A 22525-nucleotide genomic window follows, 5' to 3' on the forward strand; every position below is an offset into this window, starting at 1 on the left:
AGGGGGCATGAGAGGTGTGGGGAGCTCCAAGAGTGGCTGGGTGCCACTCATCTCTCTTGCACCCTCAGCTGCATGCCCAGGCCTACGTGAGATTGCACATGCTGCTACAGACTGCAGTGCCAGCCCGCCGCGAGGAAGCCTGCTATGTGCTCTCCAAGCTGGAGGCGGCACTGGGGCGGGCGCTGAACACCTCTTCCTCCGAGTCAGCCACTGATAAGGCAGGGCCCCCACCTGCAGCCGCAGCAGCTGCAGAGCGCTGCTCCTGGCTGGTGCCACTGGTGCGCACGCTGCTAGACCGTGCCTATGAGCCGCTGGGGCTGCAGTGGGGACTACCCTCCCTGCCACCCACCAATGGCAGCCCCACCTTCTTTGAAGACTTCCAGGCTTTTTGTGCCACACCCGAATGGCGCCACTTCATCGACAAACAGGTGCCTGGAGGTGGGGGCCCAGGAAGAGGAGTGGGGACTGGGGCCCATATCGAGCACTGTTCTCCTCTGACCAATCCTCCAGGTGCAACCAACCATGTCCCAGTTCGAAATGGACACGTATGCTAAGAGCCACGATCTTATGTCAGGTTTCTGGAATGCCTGCTATGACATGCTCATGAGCAGTGGGCAGCGGCGCCAGCGGGAGCGTGCCCAGAGTCGTCGGGCCTTCCAGGTGTGCCACCTGGGATGGGGATGGGAAACTGATCCACACATGTGCCCAGGAGATGGCTCACAAGGTGGAGAAATAGGGGTAGGACAGGCAGCAGCCAGGGGACTGACCTATTTCCCCCACCCTAGGAGCTGGTGCTGGAACCTGCACAGAGGCGGGCACGCCTGGAGGGGCTGCGCTACACGGCAGCGCTGAAGCAGCAGGCAGCGCAGCACTCCACGGCACTGCTGCACTGGGGCACACTGTGGCGCCAGCTCGCTAGCCCATGTGGGGCATGGGCGCTGAGGTGGGCCGGGCTTGAGGCAGTGTCACTGTGGAGGGGTGGGACTTGGCAGGGAGGGTGTCACCTGGAACTCCAGACTGCCTTTGGGGTGAGGCCAGGGAGGGATGGAGGTGTCTACAGCCTTCTACCGACCCATGACCTGGGGGACATTCTGCAGGGACCCTCCCACCCTCCACTGGAAACTGTCCAGCGCTGAGACATACTCACGCATGCGTCTGAAGCTGGTGCCCAACCATCACTTCGACCCTCACCTGGAAGCCAGTGCCCTCCGCGACAATCTGGGTGAGGGAGTGTGCTGAGCTGGGTCCGCCCAACTCGACTGTCCTGTGTCCCGTCCTGCCTTGCTTCATCTGAGTACGCTTGGCCCCTTGCAGGTGAGGTTCCCCTGACACCCACCGAGGAGGCCTCACTGCCTCTGGCAGTGACCAAAGAGGCCAAAGTGAGCACCCCACCCGAGGAGCTGCAGGAGGACCAGCTCGGCGAGGACGAGCTGGCTGAGCTGGAGACTCCGTGAGTGGGGCCCTGGAGAGATCGGACTGGGGTGGTGGGCAAGGGGTCTGCTCCAGTGTGTGCATGCCTCTGTGGGATCAACTCCCTCTTCTGCTGCCCAACTACATCCCCCTGAAGGGACTGTCCAAAGCCAGATGGGGGGTGGGAAAGTCTCCTAACAGGGCTGAGTTGCTCTTTTAACAGCCAGGAACCTGAGGACAGCACTGAGAAACAAACCAGAGCGGGAAGGGGGCCCAGGGAGTGGGCAGGGGCTGGGTGAGGGGAGCAGGGGACAAGGGTTGGCATCCTGGCAAAATATTCAGAAGCCTAATGGGTGGCAGGCTGGGGACGGGCTGGGACCAGTAGGTTCTGGACCCTAGACAGCCCCTCCCCATCTCTGGGAGTCATGAGAGTATATACCCCATGACTCAATGGCACTTAGATGCCCTTTGGGCTTGTGAAGAAGGGGGTCCCAGAGCCTAGAGCCTGAGGTGGGTTGCTGGTCTTTAGGATGGAGGCAGCAGAACTGGATGAGCAGCGTGAGAAGCTGGTGCTGTCAGCCGAGTGCCAGCTGGTGACGGTAGTGGCTGTGGTCCCAGGGCTGTTGGAGGTCACCACACAGAATGTGTACTTCTACGATGGCAGCACTGAGCGTGTCGAAACCGAGGAGGGTGCGTCCTGGTGGTGTGGGTTGGGAAGATGGCAGGGAATGGCTGAGGTCTGGGTGGGCCTGGGGTGAGTGACTCCTGTACCTGCTGTTCCTCCCCATAGGCATTGGCTATGATTTCCGGCGCCCACTGGCCCAGCTGCGTGAGGTCCACCTGCGGCGTTTCAACCTGCGCCGCTCAGCACTTGAGCTCTTCTTTATCGATCAGGCCAACTACTTCCTCAACTTCCCATGCAAGGTGGGCACGACCCCAGCCTCATCTCCTAGCCAGACTCCCAGGCCCCAGCCTGGCCCCATCCCACCCCACACCCAGGTACGGAACCAGGTGTACTCGTGGCTCCTGCGCCTACGGCCCCCGTCTCAAGGCTACCTAAGCAGCCGCTCCCCCCAGGAGATGCTGCGTGCCTCAGGCCTTACACAGGTGAGAGCCCGGAGTGTGAGGGATGTGAAGTTGGGACCCTGAATCGGGGGCAGTGCTGGACAGCCCACCGGCTCACATCTTGTCTGCCCCTGTCCCCAGAAATGGGTACAGCGTGAGATATCCAACTTCGAGTACTTGATGCAACTCAACACCATTGCGGGGCGGACCTACAATGACCTGTCTCAGTACCCTGTGGTGAGGGCCTCACTCTGCACCCCTCCACCCCTGCCCCTCTGACCTATCAGCCCTTGGTTCCCCCAAGTGTAGGTACCTGCCCGTGGGCCAAGCCCTGAGCTTGGTCCTGGGGTAGGTGTGCCAATGAAGACCTGGCCTCTGTTCCCTGCCAACCCCCAGAGGTCCCCAGCCTCACTCCCTTCCCCTCCCCACCTAGCCTCTATTCCTCAAAAGGAATCCTGTTCCAGGATAGTCTGTCTTGCTCCCCTGTGACCCCTCTAAGTGGTGCTCCCCCAACCTGTGGGCAGGTTCTGTGCCTGCCTTCTTGAGGGTGAGGGTGAGGGTCAGGGCAGGGCAGGGTGGGCTGGTAGGCCATCAGGGCCCTCATGCAGCCCCTGCTCGGGTGGGCGGCCAGTTCCCCTGGGTCCTGCAGGACTACGTGTCCCCAGCCCTGGACCTCAGCAACCCAGCCGTCTTCCGGGACCTGTCTAAGCCCATCGGTGTGGTGAACCCCAAGCATGCCCAGCTCGTGAGGGAGAAGTGAGCATGCGGGCAGGGCTGGGCTTAGCGGGTAGGGAAAGGCGAGGGGAGGGCTTCTGCTGACATGTCCAACTGTGGCCCCAGGTATGAAAGCTTTGAGGACCCAGCGGGGACTATTGACAAGTTCCACTATGGCACCCACTACTCCAATGCAGCAGGCGTGATGCACTACCTCATCCGCGTGGAGCCCTTCACCTCCCTGCACGTCCAGCTGCAGAGTGGCCGGTACAGCCCAGGGGCTGGTGGGCAGACTGGGGGGCAGACAAGGGGAGGAGGCTGGTCCTCCCCACATCCTGGGCCCACCCTTGGCTCCCTTCTTCCCTCCAGCCACAGCATCTCCCTCCCTGTCCCCGTTCTCCCCACCTCACCTTGGCCCCATGCCCCTCCCCCAGCTTTGACTGCTCCGACCGGCAGTTCCACTCGGTGGCGGCAGCCTGGCAGGCACGCCTGGAGAGCCCCGCCGATGTGAAGGAGCTCATCCCAGAATTCTTCTACTTTCCTGACTTCCTGGAGAACCAGAACGGTAGGTGTGAGGTGCTGGCACTGGAGCGGGCAGGTGTGGGGATGGAGAGCAGATGGTGGAGTGGCCAGGGGGCAGTTGGGATGGACAGGGAGACAGCTGACCCAGTCCTTTGTGCCAGGTTTTGACCTGGGCTGTCTCCAGCTGACCAACGAGAAGGTGGGCGATGTAGTGCTGCCCCCGTGGGCCAGCTCTCCTGAGGACTTCATCCAGCAGCACCGCCAGGCTCTGGTGAGGAAGCAACCACAGGCAAATGGCAGGCAGCTGGGGTTCTGAAGGTCATGGGGGGTCAGCCGTCCCTGCACTGATTGCTGCCTCCCTACTCCCAGGAGTCAGAGTATGTGTCTGCACACCTGCACGAGTGGATCGACCTCATCTTTGGCTACAAGCAGCGAGGGCCAGCTGCCGAGGAGGCCCTCAATGTCTTCTATTACTGCACCTATGAGGGTGGGCAGTGTGCTGGACTCTAGTCGGGGCCAGGACAAGATCAGGAGGGGTGGATGCAGAGGGCACGTAGGGAGCCCTGACTGCTCTGCCTGCCTTCCCAGGGGCTGTAGACCTGGACCATGTGACAGATGAGCGGGAACGGAAGGCTCTGGAGGGTATTATCAGCAACTTTGGGCAGACTCCCTGTCAGCTGCTGAAGGTAAGGCCAGCTTAGAGGATAGTGGCCAGGGATGCCCATGCCATGGTGCTGACCAGCCACTTGCCCACAGGAGCCACATCCAACTCGGCTCTCAGCTGAGGAAGCAGCCCATCGCCTTGCACGCCTGGACACTAACTCACCTAGCATCTTCCAGCACCTGGACCAACTCAAGGCATTCTTCGCAGAGGTGAGAGGAAGACAGAACCTCAACTTTATATTATGTGAAATGGGTTTAACCCCACTGTCCTTACCAACCACTTGGGGCAGATGGGAATCCTCATCAAGGTCACTGATTTCAAAGCACCTTAGAAAATGAGCTAAACATGGGAAGAGTATGGGGGCAGGAGGGGTGCCCTCTTCATCAGGGCCAGGATAAAGTGTTGACTCACCTAACAAGCTCTGAAAGCCTTAGGGAGATCAGGAGGGAGGAGATCTGTCCTTGGACCCCTTCCATCGCCTTCCTAGGCAGGAACATTCCTGAATGTTGCCCCCAGGCCTGACTTTTTTTTAGGTTTCCCTCTCTTCCTGCCTTTGGGCTAGGGGGACAAGGAATAACAGGGTGGGAGGACCAAGGTTGAAACTAAGCATGATACTCTGGAAGCATCTTCCATGTCTGTCCCAGCTTCTCACCCACTTTCTGAGATGCCCTCCTAAAGTCTCTGCCTGTTGCTTGGAGGGACCTCTGCGTCTGTGACACCTACTTCGTGACCCCTGGGGACTGAGGGTAAAGGAAGGGATGATGCTTCAGGGAGAAGATAGTGTAATCTGATAGTACTCAGGCATAGCTAGGCCTGCCCTTGTCCCTGCAGGTTGTCAGTGATGGTGTACCCCTGGTGCTAGCTCTGGTCCCCCACCGGCAGCCCCACTCCTTCATCACCCAGGGTTCCCCAGACCTGTTGGTAAGTGCATTGTGCAGAGCCCTAGCTCAGCTCCACTCCCCCTCTGCCTCTGCCACAAACCCATCTCTGCTCCCTCCTGCCTGCAGGTGACCGTGAGTGCCAGTGGGCTGCTGGGTACCCACAGCTGGTTGCCCTATGACCGCAACATAAGCAACTACTTCAGCTTCAGCAAAGACCCCACCATGGGCAGCCACAAGTAGGACAGAGGGCTGTGGGTGGGGTGGGCTACAAATGCCCTGCACCCTGAATTATTCCTCTCCCTAATCAGAATGTAGGCCAGCTGCAGGGGAAAGGTCTGACCAGGCTCCCTGAGGGCCTGGGTCTCTTCCATGTGGCCTGGCCTCACTTGCCATCCCCCTCACTGGGTCAGGACGCAGCGACTACTGAGTGGCCCGTGGGTGCCAGACAGTGGTGTGAGCGGACACGCACTGGCAGTGGCCCCTGACGGAAAGCTGCTATTCAGCGGTGGCCACTGGGATGGCAGCCTGCGAGTAACTGCACTACCCCGTGGCAAGCTGTTGAGCCAGCTCAGCCGCCACCTTGGTATGAACAGCCTTGGAGGCACGCAGGTATGGGGCTGGGTTCTGAGGCTGGCCAGGGTAGATGTGACTCCTCCATTCTGCCTGTACCCTCCCCTTACCGTGCAGATGTAGTAACCTGCCTTGCACTGGACACCTGTGGCATCTACCTCATCTCAGGCTCCCGGGACACCACATGCATGGTGTGGCGGCTCCTGCATCAGGTGTGCCTGGTGGGTGGGCAGCTGTGTGGGGTCTCCATAGCCCAGACCTACAGCCCATCCGTCCCTCGGTGGCCTTCCAGTCCTGCCCTCCTGTCTTTCCCTTCCCTTTGCTACCATGAGCAAGTCTGGGGTTCCTTGACCCTCCAGCTCTCTAGTCTTGGACAAGGCCTTCGTTTCCTAAGCCTCAGGGGCCAGTCCTAAGCCAACCCTGGTTGTCCACAGGGTGGTCTGTCAGTAGGCCTGGCACCAAAGCCTGTGCAGGTCCTGTATGGGCACGGGGCTGCAGTGAGCTGTGTGGCCATCAACACTGAACTTGACATGGCTGTGTCTGGATCTGAGGTGTGTGTATGCATGTGCCCTGGGGAGGGTGAGTTTACTGGGCAATCCCCCTGGAGCCCAGATTCCTGCCCAGGACCCTAAGTTGCCTTCCTGCAGGATGGAACTGTGATCATACACACTGTACGCCGTGGCCAGTTTGTGGCAGCACTACAGCCTCCGAGTGCCTCAGTGCCTGGACCTATTTTCCACCTGGCATTGGGGTCCGAAGGCCAGATTGTGGTACAGAGCTCAGCGTGGGAACGTCCTGGGGCCCAGGTATGGGGAAAGGGTACCCAGCAAAGATGGAGGGGCAGTTGGGATCCTGGCCTTGCTGACACTCCCTGCTTCCTCCAGGTCACCTACTCCTTGCACCTGTATTCGGTCAATGGGAAGTTGCGGGCTTCACTGCCCCTGGCAGAGCAGCCTACAGCCCTGACGGTGACAGAGGAGTTTGTGTTGCTGGGCACCGCCCAGTGCGCCCTGCACATCCTCCAACTAAACACGTAAGCCCCCCCCCCCCATTTATGAGTTCATGGCCCCTGAAGGTGGTGGTCATTGGTGTAGAATAAAGGGGGGGATTCCCCCTAGGAATCCACACACCATACATGTTTGTGGGCACATATTTCAAGGTTTGTTACCTGTCCCCTCATCTTCCCATGGGGAGGTCTTGCCCTGGGCCTCCTCTTAGCCACAGTTGTGGGAGATTTCTTTGTGTATAAGAGTTTCAATTTAGCCATCCTTAAAATGAGGACAGAGAGGGTATATGGGATAAGGGATATCTGCTGGTCGCAAAGCCCCCTTGCAGTCACAGGTTGGTGTATATCCCCTCTCCCTTCCAGACTGCTCCCGGCCGCGCCTCCCCTGCCCATGAAGGTGGCCATCCGCAGCGTGGCGGTGACCAAGGAGCGCAGCCACGTGCTGGTGGGCCTGGAGGACGGCAAGCTCATCGTGGTGGGCGCCGGGCAGCCCTCTGAGGTGAGGATAGGGCGGGGGTGGGGAGGCCCCTCGAACGGCGCGGGGCGCAGCGCGGCGGTCCTAGCTGACCCTACTTAACCCTTACGCCCACCAGGTGCGCAGCAGCCAGTTCGCGCGGAAGCTGTGGCGGTCCTCGCGGCGCATCTCCCAGGTGTCCTCGGGAGAGACAGAATACAACCCTGCCGATGCGCGCTGAACCTGGCCCGTGCGGCTGCTCGGGTCCCGCCCCCGACGGGCTTGACCCTGAAGGCACCGCCCAGAAGTCGGCGGGAACACCCCGGGGTGGGCCACCCAGGGGGTGGGCGGGGTGGGCGGGGTCCCACCCTGCCCAGCTCAGGTATTGGCGGGCGATGTTACTCCCTCAGGGATTGGCGGGCGGAAGTCCCGCCCCTCGCCGGCTGAGGGGCAGCCCTGAGAGCCGGCGCTGGCGTCTGCGGCCGCAGCAGCACTTTTTGCACAGTCTGGGGCGGGGTTCCCCGGCTTGCAAGTCCCCGTTTCGTTAGAGCACGAGGGCCGCCTGTGGCCTTAATTCCTAACAGCGGCCCCGGTTCTCCCTTATCGGCAATAAACATGGCCTAGTTTTGTAGCTGCTCCGTCTCCGACTGTACGTGCGCGCGCGCGCGCGCGCGCGGTGTCTCGGACTGCCGTAGCCACCGTCCCAGGGTCGCGGTCTCAGTCTGGCCTGGCTCGCGTTCCCTTGGCCCGTGACCCCCTCTGGGCTCACTCGCCCCCCTCCGCGTGGCCGTCGCTGAACTGGGGCCTCAGTTTCCCCGGCCGTGCAGCCCCTGCCCCACATCTCGCCCCGGCTCGTGGTTTCCCCAAGATTTCATCTCTTCATCGGTTCGCCCTCGCACGCCATTCGTCCAAGACCGCAACCCGGCCAGGCGTCCCGAAAGCGCGTTTGCATTCCTTCGCCGGGAGGGGGCGGGGGGGGGCGACAAGACCTGAGGCCGCGCCCCTCCAGCTTGGCCCTGCCCCCTCATTGTCTTGCCTACTTCTTGGGCCGCCCTGTGGCGCCGCTGTGGTCGCGAGGTTGGGGTTGGGGGCCAGAACCACCCCAGAGACTCCACGTTGTCTTCTCGGAGGGCTCGGTCCTGCCCTGCTAAGTGGATCCATCCTGGCGGCCACCGGTCAGGAGGAGTTAGGGGCAGAGCCCTTACTGAGCGGAGGGAGCCGGGAGCTGCCTCTCTGTCCCACATCTCCAGACTCGTGATCCTGCAGGTGTTGTGTGTGCTGGTGTCGGCGTGTGCGTGAGAAGTCAGGGTGGTGTGAGTGTGCAGGGTGGTTGCATTATGTGTGCGTATTCGTGGGCCTGGAGACGGATGGGAGGTGGGACGGGTTCCGTCCTGCTGCTCAGAGTGGGCTGGGCGGAAGCCAGGCCTGTCTGCTGCTGCATCCTGGTCACAGGCCCATCGACCATCCAGGATCTTGCAGGGTCCCTTAATGTGACACAAATGTACACACCCCACATGTGGCAAGGGCCACCAGGTCGCACCAACTTGGCCACAGCACTGTGTTGCTGACTTAGCCATACACATGGGGACATGGTGTGGTATAGACTGGTACCCAATATGTGGTGGTGGATACTGGGGAGTTGGAGGGCCTTCCCGGGTGTCTCCTCCATTCCTTGGCTCCAGGCAAGCTCTCCTTAGTCTAGATGAGGAGCTTCTCTTCCTCAAACCTCAGGAAGTGGGTCCCACCAGATTCAGCCCTATAGGATCCAGGTAGGACTGAGTAGTCCTATCCTTTGAGTCTCAGGCCCTCTCTGAATTTCTGGATGAAGCAGGATCAACTAGGGGATCTCTGGGCCCGTATCCTCTATTCCCTTGCTGAACCCACCAAGGTAGCATTCCACCCAGTTCCTGATCAGGAGAGGGCTGGACACTGACCCTTGAGGAAGGACTGTGAGGATGGTCACTGCAGAAAGTCCTCCTGCCTTGGGGCCTCAGGATGTTGGGTTCCTGAACTATATCTGAAAAGCCTGGCAGTGAGCCTCCCACTGGCCAGTACGTCTCTCCAGCCTGGTTCTGGCTAAGATGGAGCTAGAAGGCATGTCTCCCCTATCCTCCCTACCATCCCTGGACTCAGACCAGGTGTTTTGCAACATCTTTGAGACAGGGTGGTTTCCAACCTGTTTTCCATCCTGAGCTGTACCTGACCCTTCTAACTTTGGCCAGCTGGGACCACCTCTGTCATCTCCACCCCATCTGACAGAGGAGGAAACTGGTCCAGTGCCAGAGTGAATCAGGTTGAAGTGAGAAAAGGGGGACAGACTACCCCAAGGGACTGCCAACGTCAGGCCTGGAGATTTCCCCCATATTCCTCCTGCACACAGCCCTTTTTGGACTGAGAGAAGCAGCTCCCAGCTCCCCTGCCTGGGGGCTGCCTAAAACTCTCTAACCTCTTCTCCAAGAAACAGCCCCAGGGAGCATTACCCACTAACAGCCATGCTTCACAACTCTAGCCACAGCAAAGGCCTGGCCTATGTGGGTAAGCATCCCCTGATTCAGATCATGGGCACCAGGCAGGCTGAGAGGTACCCCAAGTGGGTAGGTCACACCCAAGTCCAGCCACAGGTTCTGGAGTCTCTCAGATCCTGTGTACCCTGACTGCACTAGATCGGGAGGACAAGTCGCTTCCAGGCAGAAGAAAGCAACAACACTTCCTTTCCAGTTCAGCTTTATTTGGCAAAAATTTACAAGGCCTCCTTTGCACAGAGATGCTTGTGGGGACCACATGAATCAATGTGCCCTCACGGTCCAGACTTGGTGGCAGAGACAGGACACAAGTGCCATGGTAGACAGTGCCATGGTCTTTCTTCCTGTGCCCTGGATAATTGGATTAAAAAATTGGATTTAGTGCTGTGGTAGACAGGAGGTGCAAATGGACCCCAAAAAGGAAGAGATCAAGGAAGTCTTCCCAGAGTAGAAGATTCTTGCCAATATGCCAGATGGAGAACGGAGATTGGCAAGAGCAGAAATCTGGAAGGTTATGAGAACAGGGTAGGAAGGACAAGGTGTCCAGAGTGGTAAGCAAAGGGGAAGTAGGTGAAAATGGAAAAATAGGCCAGACAGCTCCAGATGCTGTGGTATAAGCTTTTGACTCTACATAGTAGGGACCACTGGCTTCAAACCTTTTCAGCAACAAAGTCTAGGTGAGGCTACCCAGGGCCCCTAGCCTTGGTTCCTTGCTCCTGACCTGATCTGTCTTTTCTTCCACAGGTAAGATCCTGAGGAGGCAGGAGAGGGACAGGGAAGGAGTATGGGTAGGGGCAGGGGGAGCCCTGTACCCCAATACTTCCCCTTTCCTCCTGGAGCCTCCAGTGTCTCAGGCAGCATCATCCCAGTCTACTGTACCCTCCTGGCCACTGTGGTCCTCGGTCTGCTTGCCTATGTGGCCTTCCCCTTCCCTGTCTGGACTCCCAACCAATTCCCTATCTTGAAGGTGGGGGCAGGTCAGTAGGTCTCCCTTTCTTCCCACAGCTGGCGCTCACATAAACAAAGACAGCAGCTGGCCAAAGCTCGAACTGCAGAGCTGGGAGGTCTCAACAAGGACCAGATGCATGGGGATAGCAGTGTCTTCCTGGACTCTCCTAGCAGTCTGGAGCCCTGTGCCTCCAACCAGGGTGAGCCCCTTTCCCAGAACTGCCTCACCACCCAGCCCTTGTGTGATCCTCATATCTCCTGCCTCAGGACCACATCCTGAGCTTGGGTGCCAACTTTACCTTAAACTCCCTCGGCAGCACCAGGAGAAAGTGGAGCGGCTGCTAGAGGTGTCCGTTGAAACTGACAAGGGCTGGCGGGGACTGGCAGACCATCTGGGCTACCAGGCTGAGGCTGTAGAAATCATGGCCCAAGGCCAGGTGTGAGTCTACACACTGCTGAGGGACTGGGCTATCCAAGAAGGCAGTGGCGCCACCCACAAGGTGCTAGAGAATGCCCTAGTTGCCTTGGGCCAGGAAGATGTGGTCCAGGTCCTGGGCCCCCAAGCTGAGGGCTGCTCTGTGACGTGAGTGCTGCCTCCATAGCCTGGCTCCTCAGAGCCTGCTCCGGTGCTCCCGTACCCCCATCTCATGTATCTTTCCCTTCATGGGCTTCCTGGGGTTGCTGGGCTCAGCCTGCTCTGTTCTGGGGAAGGAAACCGAAGATCCAGCCACCATTCACTTCCCCTCACCCACCCATCCCCTCCAGAAGAGGCCCCAGGATATGGTGGGGAAGTGGGCAGTGAGGAGTGGTCCTGCCCTTTGGATCCCTACTCCACCTCCTCTTAAGCCTCAGCTGGTTTTGCTCCTTTTGTAACCCATTTTAAAGGTGATTCGGACTTTTCTGCTGGCTCTATCTGGCTCCTTGGGCCTGTGAGACAGTTGGGTGGGTGGCTATAAGGGAGAGGCCCAGAAAAGGGCTGGGGGTCCCTAGGCTGTGGGAGGGCCCTCTCCAAGCAGCACCTGGGATGGCAGGGAGTGTGATCCTATAGAAGATGCATGGGCTCTGGAGGCACAGATCAGAGTTCATATCCTGCGCCTACCATCTGCTGGCTTTATCATGTTTGGAAGCTTTTTTACCTTGCTGATTATTTTACCTTGGTATTTTATCAACTTCCTTAGCTGGAGAACAGTAAGTTTAAGTGACACAGTAGTTTTCCCCCACACCTAAGACTCCCAGGTTGGTGCTGAGGGACCCCGGGTTTGAGATCATTTTCCTGACTTGTTCTGTGAGCAGCACCAAGGGGAGGCTGGAGGCCCGTTCCTCTAGACAGGAGGCAAGAAGCAGGCTGGTCCTGGCAGTTAATTACCAAGGGCCTGAGGTCACCTCTAGATAAGAAAAAAGAAAACGCTCTTTACAAGACCTGAACTCAGGACAATGCGTTCCAAATGTACTTCCACATCTGCTCATGTGGTTGCTGCACACGCCAAGAACAGGTGGGTCTCCTGGGCAGCTCAGGACAAGGCAGGTGCAGCCAAGTCCATGCATATGCACTCCATGCATATGCCCACCCCAAAGGGTAGAGGCAGGTAGGTTGGCACAGTAAGTGCCTTTTAAAGAAAGTGCTATAAAAGACAAGCCCTGCCTAGGAAGAAACAATGCCTACTATCCTGGCATGTACCAGCATAAGTAGGCTTCAGAGGCACAGTCGTCCAAACTCAGAAGACATGGGTTCCAGTCATGGTCTAGTGGGGCCCAAGGTAGATCCTGTCCCTCTGCTGACACGAGATGCAACTGATATCGACTACTCTGTGAGTACCAAGCTCATCAGACTTACTGCTACCCTCAGAAATAGTTGACCAGGGCTGCTTAACACTCTGTAAATCTTACCCTTAAACTAAGGAAGAGCCGGAAGTTTATAGCCACCTTCCTCCACAGATGACCTTAGGGCAATAACCCTGAAGAATCAGGAGAGGAAGCAGGGAAGATATGCACCAGCTGCTGGAGACATCATAAGCTGGAGCTTTGGGTCAAAACCATGCATTTGATTTGGTTGCAAGCAGCAGTGCATGTGGTTGTACCCCTGCACTGCAAACCCACTGAAAAGAGAAATGCCCCCTTTCAATGTGCTTAAGCACATTAACTAAAATATTCTCTAACAGACATAATTCCAAGACATTAGGAGGGCTGAGCAAATTACAATCTGTGCATGTGATATAGTAATATGCTTTAGGCCGGGCACGGTGGCTCGTGCCCGTAATCCCAGCACTTTGGAAGGCCAAGGGGAGTGGATCACCTGAGGTCAGGAGTTCGAGACCAGCCTGACCAACATGGAGAAACCCTGTCTCTACTAAAAATACAAAATTAGCTGGGCATGGTAGTGCATGCCTATAATCCCAGCTACTAGGGAGGCTGAGGCAGGAGAATCGCTTGAACCTGGGAGGCAGAGGTCGCAGTGAGCCGAGATCATGCCACTGCACTCCAGCCTGGACAACAAGAGCGAAACTCCGTCTCAAAAAAAAAAAAAAAAGTGCTTAAAACAGTTTTGAAGGCTGCAGTATCATGAGAAAACAATAGCATGTCTAAGTTTAAAATAAGGATTTTCCCCTCTTTTAATACTTCCTTTAATACAAGGATATTAAAAGAGTTACTAAACCTCTCTGACCCTTAGTTTTCCTCATCATAGTGCCAATTCCTGTGCCTCAGGACTGTGACCACAACCTGAGCTCTAAGTGCTCAGCACAGTGCCTAGCAGGCAGTGACTGCTCTAATTGCTACTCACCCTGCCAAAGATTTGGCAGTCCACAACCTGACCTGACCTCAAGAACACTGCTGCAGTGGGCAGAATAACCCTGGTGAGAAACAGGCGGGACCAACCTTTTTGCAAAGATGGGCCCCAGTCTGTCCTGAAGCCCTCAGTCTTTCTCACTGCCTAGGTAACTGATCCAGCAAGTAGGAGAGAGGTCTCTCACGAAGCCCTGCATCCTCCTGGAAATGTTCACTATCATCATAACCTGTGTACCTCTTTTATAGGGGTCCTATTCTGTCCTCTAGTGTCCAACCCCAGTGTTAGGGAGCACAGTGGGAAGCTAGGGAACCCAAACATCAAATGAGCATTTCAAACCATGTGTCCAACACTTTGGGAGTCAAAAGCAGGAGCATTACTTGAGGCCAGGAAGTCAAGACCAGCCTGGGTAACAAAGCAAGACCCTGTGTCTCTACAAAAATGTAAAAAAAAATTAGCCAGTAGTCCTAGCTACTCCAGAGGCTGAGGCAAGAAGATTGCTTGGGCCCAAGAGTTCAGGGATGCAATGAACTATGATCACACCACTACACTCCAGCCTGGGCAACAGAGCGAGACCCTATCTCTCCCCCCAAAAAAAGCATTCCAGTGGGCTCAGAAAAATCAAGTCCATGGGGAGAAAAGATTCAATGCTTCCCTCCACCCAGGAGAAAGTATCAAGGGAGAAGATAAATTTGCCTTTCTCTTGACTGATGATTAACCAAAATAAAGAAGCCTAGTGCCAAAGACGCCCTAGATGCTGCTGCTTTTGCTCTGGAATGCATGTGCAAATTGACCCAATGCCTGAGCACAGTCATAAGATCCCAAGCCTACAAGTGTCAGTCACCTGGCAAATGTCTGCCTAAGTCAGAGTAGGACCTGTGGAGAATGAACAAGTCCTGTAATAAAATCCAATCACAGGGATTAACCTTGGACTTCACACATCTAAGGCCACTATCTCTCCTTTTTCCAGTGACATCATTACACACAAATATGCTCGATTAACTTTTAGGGAACACACATGCCAATTTCTTTAATTGATTTTATTTTTTTACATAAAAAGTTCAGTAAAAATTGGATAAAGTAAAGTGATTTTAAGCAGTAAATCAATCTTATCAACATAGCACAAGGCTGACCAAAACCACAAGGCAGCCTGCTTTGGAATATTTACATGATAACAAATTAAACCTTGCAGGAGAACTTAAACTGTCCTTACAAAGTCTTCCTGTGATCCTAGCATGTAGAGGCTAAAAGCAAAACGAAAACCAAACAAAAACCAGGAAAAAACAAATTATTTTCAATATATTCACATATACATTAAAATATAATACAGATCATCAGGGTAAAGGGTTGTGGGTGGGGATGCGCATGGGTCTGTGCGCTGACAGCACCGCCAAGGAGGAGACCCAGGTTTAAGAGTGGAGTCAGGTCTGGCCAGGGTCTTTTCTAAGCCCTTGCACCTCTGATGGCTTCTAACCACATGCCAACAGCTCACAACTAGGTAATCACTTGTAGATGGAGTTCATTTCTGTGGCCTTCGGTTGACATCTTCAGGGTTGAATTCCCCAGGGTGATGTGTCATCAGTAGCACAGTGCTGACAGGGGTGGGGCAGAAAGGCCCACAGGATTTCCTCTCCCTAGAGTCTATCTTACCTGACCACCCATCCTCCCACCCTGGCCCAACAGTCACTCTAACTCAGTGTCCTCTTTGGGTTTGTAAACAGCCCCAAACTTCTGCATGTACTTCTTAATGTACTCCTTGGTTTTGTGTTTCACATTCTCATTGCACTCCAGGTCCTCAGGATTCTTACAGTACTTCAGCTCCTTATTCATAACACCGTGAGTCAGCTGTCCAGGGCACAGGAAGAGAGACCACAGCCAACAATCAGAGCAGAAACGATTTGAGGGGGAGGATAGGGGTGGTAATCCAGCCTGCTGCTTCAGGGCCCTTCTCACCAAGACAGGAAGTTAATAAGGGGGTAGATGTTGGGGCAGGCTGGTGCTAGGATCACCAGAAAGGATAAACTGAGCTCTGAAAATTTCTTAGATAACTACTGCTCTCATGTAAGGGTGTGCATCCCTCCCCAAACCTTCCCTCCCCATTCCTGGGTCCCCAGCCCTGACATCTGACAAGAAAAAAAGAAAAAAAAACTTTCTATGATGAAAAGGGCTTCTTAGAAAGTACACAGTTTGCCCAGAATGTTGCCTGGTGGGCTACCAAAAGCAAGGGGAGTACCTTGCGAGCCAGATGTTTAAAGTCTTCAGTTGTGGTAATTCTTCCCACTTTGCAGTCAGGTTTCCGGTAAGGGTTCAGGCACTGGACGATGAACTGGGACATCTGCAGGCAAAGAAAAGAGAACACATTGCTCAACAGTCCAGAGAGGGCGAGGAGTTGTACTGAGGAAATAACTACAAAAGGTAGTGAGTAAAGCCAGCCAATCCTTTCTCCCTCAGGTTGGCTGGTTTGGACAGTGGAATACTAGTAAGCCAGTAAGATCTGAAAAAAGGATACGGGCTCAGCCTGAGAGGGAAAGAGCTCCCCTGGATGGACTAAGCAAGGCTTAAAGGAGGCTGGAGGGACTCAAAAGCATGACTTCAATGTCGACTCCTTCAGCAGCCCCAGGTTTCAGCCAATGAATTTTGTGTCCTCGGCATAAAGACAGTAGCTAGGTTCTCTGGGCCCTGGAGGCAAGGCAGGGCACAGCAGGTGTTCCAGAGCTTCTATGAGGCTTAGCAACCCCAGGAACCACAGGCATTTTGTCATTGAAGGGTACTCAGATTCTTTAAGTGGTCATACCACAGCATGTGAAGCAGATCAAGCATGATATGACAGCCAGCAAAGGAAAACCTGGGCAGAATCATTTTCATTCCACCACTTACTATGTCCTCCCTGGGCTGTCTAAGTATGGTCTGTCCTACCCAGGTGCTCCGAAACACTCTAGGAATAGGACCTTCAGAGGTATTTGTGGTGCTAAGATCACTGAGGACAAAGGGAATAAAGAGGCCAGTCACAGCCATTCCATCAGAGAGCACTCTGAACAAGGTCTACCCATGACTAAAATTCAGTGAGCCTTCAGGTGTTCAAAGAACAAGGCTGTATCACAGGGGTAGGCACTAAAGAAACAGCTGCTGGTTGAATGAGCTGAAATACCAGTATGTTCACAAAGGGATCATAAGAAACTGAACTTTATCCCTGGATAAGCCTTTTAACTCAAGGTTTTTCTGGGGTTTCCTGGCCTCCAAACTCTCTTCCTTCAGTCTATCCCCTCAAACACAGACAGGGATTTCATTACCCCCTGCTTAAAATCCTGCAATGGTTCCTAATAACCCAGAGAGACACAGAGTTCCTATAGGAAGAAGCACAATACCATTCCACCTCATTTTCAACAGCCCTCCCATACCTTGTGCTATAGCCCATCGGGCCACTTACAACTCCCTGGAAGGGAAGATGCTCTCTCTTGCCTCTCTACATTCTATTGATATAAGTTAGGTCCCCTGCTGATTCATCTGGCCAATTCCTACCCCTGATTCAAGCACCCTTCCTGACAGCCCGGATTGTGACTCCCAGCCCTAATATGGCATACTTTTCACACAGCTGCTGTTACTTATTTACAGGTCTATTTCTTCCAAAACACTACAAGCCCCTTCAATGAATGAAGATTGGAGTTTAGAATCTACATGCTATGAGGCAGACAAGTTTAGTGTCTTGATGGCTGGTAAGACACACTTCTGGTAGCATAAAGAGGAGCAGTATTCTCCCAAGCCCTGGAAAATTAGGCAGCTACCAAATGAGATATTACAGAAACAGAAGTGGACTTTGAGCCAGAAGGCCTGAGTTCAAATCTTTTGTCTAGAACTTGCCTTCTCTGAACCTTGAGTTCTTTCACCTGAATAAGAGGAAAGGCAATCTGTCTTGCCTACCTCAAGGGCTGTTGTGGGGACAAAATGAGTCAATGGGTAACCAGTTGAAATGAGTCAATGCTTAACCAGTTGAAAAAGGCCACACCTCTTTCACATAACAACTAAGTCAAATCACAGAGGCAAGAGGGAATACCCAAAGACAAGGCAGCCTACCACTACATACAGCTTTCTTTTGCCATAGATGCTACAGAAGGCCAACAGTCAAACAAGCAAATGTGGTCTGAGACTTGGCTCCTGTCAAGCCAAGAAAAGATGGCTCAGGAGTTTTCAGTGGGAAAAGCAGCATTTCAGCAAGACACACACACTCAAGGAACACCTTGTGTTCCTGCCTATCTTGGGGCAAGAGAGATATTCGACATACTTAGGACAAGAAAGGAAAGAGTTCAGATTTAAGCCTGAGGTGCTTAGTGCTTACATCCACCAAACCTTACCTCTTTTCTGAATACTTCTTTGCTTTTCTTTGCTAGTTCACTGGAGGTGTCTGCTTCTGCTGTCTTGGGCTTTTTCGAGGTCTAAAAATGGAGGAGAAAACAGAGCAGTGCTGGTATGAGAAGTCAGTTTAGTGACGCCCTACTGTCCCAGAACCCTCCTTTCTTTCCCCTAGCAGGGATACATGATTCTTGGTATTAGAATCCATTTAGAGGCCCTGACTCAGGTACAAGGCCTGGAGTCAACCTGGCTATTATGTTTCAAATTCTGTTATATGGTTTGGTTCTCCTTCTTAAAAGTTCCAATTCTCTACCCTAAGTCAAAGCTACAACTTTGATATAGCAACACATTTCAGAGTCACTCATGTCCCTGTTCTGGGTTCAGCTCCCTGAACTATCAAGCGAGGCCTGCACAAAACAAGCTCCATCTCTCCCACCTCTGACATTTTAGGATTCCAGGACAGAGGCAAAACACTCTGTTTTGAGGACTCTTAAATACTCATCACCTTTCCTCCAAAGGTGAAGTTGGCTAGACTGTAGAAGACAATCTCAGGATGCAAGAGAGGCTCCTTGGAGGTTGGTACCTTCAGTTTAGGAACAGAAAGATTAAGGAAGTATTACAATATTAGGGGGCAGGTGATGAGGGTCATCAAAGCCAGTGAATAGATAAGTAGACGATGACACAGAAGATACTCTGTGTCCCCAGCTGGCAAGATAATGACAAACCCAGGAACATTCCTTCCAGCACTGCTAGAGGGAGGCTTCCAACTTCCCTCTAACTAGGTACTGCACCAGGAGGTGATGAGTTGGAAGCTCTGCTATTCAGAGTACCTGTCATGCAGGCCATCTCCCCAAACCTTTGCCCACCACTAGCCATCAGGCCCCTTCCCAGTAAATGTGCTTTTCCATTGAAAATAATAATTATGAGCATTCCCCTCCAAATATAAGTTACTTCATAATGGATCTAGAAGCTGGAGTTGATATTATAGGTACTACACGCTTTTTTGTTAGGGGCACAGGGCAGAATAATTTTCCTGCTCCCCACCCATCTCCTGGTTCTGTTTCTTCCATTTCCATAAACAATATGAAGGCTCTGGTTCTAAAGCAGCTGGACTAGCTCCAGAGAAAGGTGGCACTCCCTTGGCTTTAGGTTGTTACAAATCAGCTTTCTCTGCTGTGTCATAAAAGCTTTACGTATTTTCCATTTTTCCAATTTCTTCATGTAGCTGTATGGGGAGATTAGGGGGTAGAGTAAAAAGAACATAAAGATCCAATCTGTCTTTTTAAGAAAACAAAATTGGCCGGGCGCGGTGGCTCAAGCCTGTAATCCCAGCACTTTGGGAGGCCGAGACGGGCGGATCACGAGGTCAGGAGATCGAGACCATCCTGGCTAACACGGTGAAACCCCGTCTCTACTAAAAAATACAAAAAATTAGCTGGGCGAGGTGGTGGGCGCCTGTAGTCCCAGCTACTTGGGAGGCTGAGGCAGGAGAATGGCATAAACCCGGGAGGCGGAGCTTGCAGTGAGCTGAGATCCGGCCACTGCACTCCAGCCTGGGCGACAGAGCGAGACTCCATCTCAAAAACAAAAAAAAAGAAAACAAAATTAAGCAAAAATAATACTATTCATATAAGTTAAGTCTATTTTCAAGTGTTTTGCTTTGGGATTTTATTTTTTTTTCCTAGTTGTACAGGGTATGAGTATGCTCCACAGTAAGACCTCAGGTAGTAAGGGATCAAGAATTATTTGAGTAAGTCAAGAAAACTTCAACACATCCCCAGCTGTTCTCTTGTAGCTCTCAGAGGTGAGCAGCAACAGAAATGAGTACAGAAAGCCCCTGCAGGTCTGACAGCTATCTCAAAGATCTGGGTCTTATGGAAGAGACCAGGCTCTAAGTGAGGGTACTATGTAAATAGAAATGTCTTGTTTCACTCTGGATAGGGTATGCATTCACAAAGCTAAATGAACCCAAAGCATTGTTAATAGATTTATAATTTAATCCCTGACTTGGTGAGGTTGGCAGTGGGGTGGCCTTTAAAAACACAGTTATAGAATACGATCCACTGAGCTCTGCCTAGGAGCTTTCTTGGTCCTCCTAAGTGCCGAGCAATTGGGATCGAGAAAGGAAATAAAATGAGGGGTCTCCAGACTTACATCATGGAAATCATGAACAAAATGAAATACTCTTGAGAGTACTGAAATTCACGAAACCCTCTCTTCATGGTCTGTGGTTTGCAAATGGCACGGGAAATAATTTCAGAAACTGACTAACATTTACTCAAATCCAAGGCCAAGCAAAGTAACCAGAGTCAGAGTTGAGGATAGCACTTGTTATTGACATAAACAACCTTAGGACCCCCCACTCCAAAAAAGTCCCATTTAAAAATTTAGCAGGTAAGGCTGGGCGCGGTGGCTCACGCCTGTAATCCTAGCACTTTGGGAGGCCAAGGCAGGTGGATCACGAGGTCAAGAGATCAAGACTATCCTGGCCAAAATGGTGACACCCTGTCTCTACTGAAAATACAAAAATTAGCTGGGTGTGGTGGCGTGTGCCTGTAGTTGCAGCTACTTAGGAGGCTGAGGCAGGAGAATCGCTTGAATCTGGGAGGTGGAGGTTGCAGTGAGCCAAGATTGCGCCACTGCACTCCAGCCTGGGAGACAGAGCAACACTGTCTCCAAAAAAAGAAAAAAAAATTAGCAGGTGGGGCGCAGTGACTCATGCCTGTAATCCCAGCACTTTGGGAGGCCAAGATGGGGAGATCGCTTGAGCCCAGGAATTCAAGACCAGCGTCTCTATAAAAAAATTTAAAAATTAGCTGGGCATGGTGGCTGTGCCCATGGTCCCAGTTACCTGGGAGGTGGAGGTTGGAGAATTGCGTCAGCCTAGGAGGTTGAGGCTGCAGTGAGCTGTGATCATGCCTCTGCACTCCAGCCTGGGCAACAAAGCAAAATGCTGTCTCCAAAAAGAAAAAAAGCACTTTTAAGGAAACCACCGGAGAACAGGGTGGGGGCTTTGATACATAAAAAAGCAAAGTGCTTCCAGATCCTCAGCAATAAACAATAATCAGTTTGCCTTTTCTCTATTTTGGCTTATACAGAGTATCAGTCAAAGATTCTGGTGGAAATCTATGTGAGGCAGTGGACAGTTAGGAGTACACAATGAAATGAGCAGGCAAAGGGCCTGGCAGAAAGCCAGAGCTTACTGACTTTAGAAGATGACCCTGCTGTCAGCCTTCATCTGTGGCACATCTGGATTCCTAGGAAATCTGTTCTGATTATGACCGGGCAGGCCTGAGTACCTTTATATTACCCAAGGTGAAGCTTGAGCCCTTCTGGATTAGTTGGCAATGGCCTTAAGCTTATTGGGCAGTTCTGGTAACCAACCATACACAGGCTGTGTAACACAATAGAATCATCCTTTATTATAAATATTGACATGACTATGTCACAAAGCCCATGTGACTTGGAACCAAGAGGGTATGGCTTGAGTTACAGAAATGAGTCCTGACAAAGGCAGAGCAGGACATACTCAGCTAATGCTTCTCTCTCCCTGTATTTAATTACTGTTTAGAGGGCCAGGCACAGTGGCTCATGCCTGTAATCCTAGCACTTTGGGAGGCTGAGGCGGGTAGATCATGAGGTCAGGAGTTCAAGACCAGCCTGACCAAGATGGTGAAACCCCATCTCTACTAAAAAATACAAAAATTAGCCAGGTGCGGTGGTGGGCACCTGTAATCCCAGCTACTCAGGAGGCTGAGGCAGGAGAATCGCTTGAACCCAGGAGGCGGAGTCTGTAGTGAGCCGAGATCATGCCACTGCACTCCAGCCTAGCGGACAAAGCGATACTCCGTTTCAAAAAATTAAAAAAAAAATCTGCTTAGAACATAAAACGTAAATCATCCACTAAAGAACTACATCTTTTGTGGCAGCAAGAATCCAGAAGCAGGAGAAGAAGCTGAGTCATCATAAACACTATACGCACAATTCAACCTAAGCTCTGCAGCACATGAACCTGTGCATGTTAATTTTTAAAAGGTTAAGATCTTTGAAAATAGTAAAAACTTAGTACAATTGGTGTTCTGCATCCATAGGCCAGCCATAGATAGAAAATATTTTAAAAATACAATAAAAATAATACAAACAAGAACCAATTATAAAAAACCCCAATACAGTATAACCACTATTTACATAGCATTTACATTGTATTGGGTATTATACGCAACACAGAGGTGATTTACAGCATATGGGAGGACGTGCGTAGGTGACATACAAACACTATGCCCTTTTATAAGGGACTTGAACATCCTTAGACTTTGGCATCCATGATGGGATGTCTTAAAATCAATCCCCTATGGATACAGTGTGACAACTGTAATGTGTCTCAAGGTATTCTTCTTTTGGTTGATTTTACTTGGGATCCTTTAGGCTTCATGAATCTGGATGCCTATGTCCCTCTCTCAAGACGGGAAATTTTCAACATTATTTATTTCTTAAACAAATTTTATATAGGCTAGACGTGGTGGCTCAGGCCTATAATCCCAGCACTTTGGGAGGCCGAGGCGAGCAGATCACTTGAGGTCAGGAGTTCGAGATCAGCCTGGCCAAAAAAGCAAAACCCCATCTCTACTAAAAATACAGAA

The 22525-nt window shown here is 52.8% G+C and overlaps 2 protein-coding genes across 9 annotated transcripts in view; one reads left to right on the forward strand and one right to left on the reverse strand.

Moving 5' to 3' along the window:
* The window catches only part of NBEAL2 (neurobeachin like 2), a 30035-nt gene extending 22118 nt beyond the window's left edge, over positions 1-7917 (forward strand). For 5 of the 6 annotated variants that reach the window (XM_033205267.1, XM_033205277.1, XM_033205294.1 and 2 more), the window contains 24 exons: positions 69-428; positions 511-660; positions 786-943; positions 1098-1222; positions 1315-1450; positions 1940-2100; positions 2201-2517; positions 2617-2712; positions 3107-3231; positions 3316-3456; positions 3624-3754; positions 3873-3982; positions 4081-4198; positions 4300-4397; positions 4468-4584; positions 5207-5296; positions 5383-5492; positions 5667-5839; positions 5944-6038; positions 6261-6377; positions 6474-6632; positions 6711-6859; positions 7196-7331; positions 7426-7917. In XM_033205267.1, the coding sequence (XP_033061158.1) occupies positions 69-428; positions 511-660; positions 786-943; positions 1098-1222; positions 1315-1450; positions 1940-2100; positions 2201-2517; positions 2617-2712; positions 3107-3231; positions 3316-3456; positions 3624-3754; positions 3873-3982; positions 4081-4198; positions 4300-4397; positions 4468-4584; positions 5207-5296; positions 5383-5492; positions 5667-5839; positions 5944-6038; positions 6261-6377; positions 6474-6632; positions 6711-6859; positions 7196-7331; positions 7426-7527 (3474 nt within the window). In that variant the 3' untranslated portion in view covers positions 7528-7917. The remainder of the gene's footprint in view (positions 1-68; positions 429-510; positions 661-785; positions 944-1097; positions 1223-1314; positions 1451-1939; positions 2101-2200; positions 2518-2616; positions 2713-3106; positions 3232-3315; positions 3457-3623; positions 3755-3872; positions 3983-4080; positions 4199-4299; positions 4398-4467; positions 4585-5206; positions 5297-5382; positions 5493-5666; positions 5840-5943; positions 6039-6260; positions 6378-6473; positions 6633-6710; positions 6860-7195; positions 7332-7425) is intronic. The other variant, XM_033205257.1, reaches the window with a different exon arrangement.
* A 6642-nt stretch (positions 7918-14559) lies between these two features.
* Positions 14560-22525, reverse strand: part of SETD2 (SET domain containing 2, histone lysine methyltransferase) — a 150263-nt gene continuing 142297 nt past the window's right edge. For all 3 annotated transcript variants that reach the window (XR_004435802.1, XM_033205307.1, XM_033205313.1), the window contains 3 exons: positions 17888-17968; positions 15772-15873; positions 14560-15383 (listed from right to left, as the gene is read on the reverse strand). Coding sequence is in view for 2 of the 3 variants with exons in the window: in XM_033205307.1 (XP_033061198.1) it covers positions 15222-15383; positions 15772-15873; positions 17888-17968 (345 nt within the window). In the remaining variant the exon portion in view is untranslated. The remainder of the gene's footprint in view (positions 15384-15771; positions 15874-17887; positions 17969-22525) is intronic.

This window comes from Trachypithecus francoisi, unplaced genomic scaffold (genome assembly GCF_009764315.1).
Source record: "Trachypithecus francoisi isolate TF-2019V2 unplaced genomic scaffold, Tfra_2.0 Lachesis_group0, whole genome shotgun sequence".
NCBI lineage: Eukaryota > Metazoa > Chordata > Mammalia > Primates > Cercopithecidae > Trachypithecus > Trachypithecus francoisi.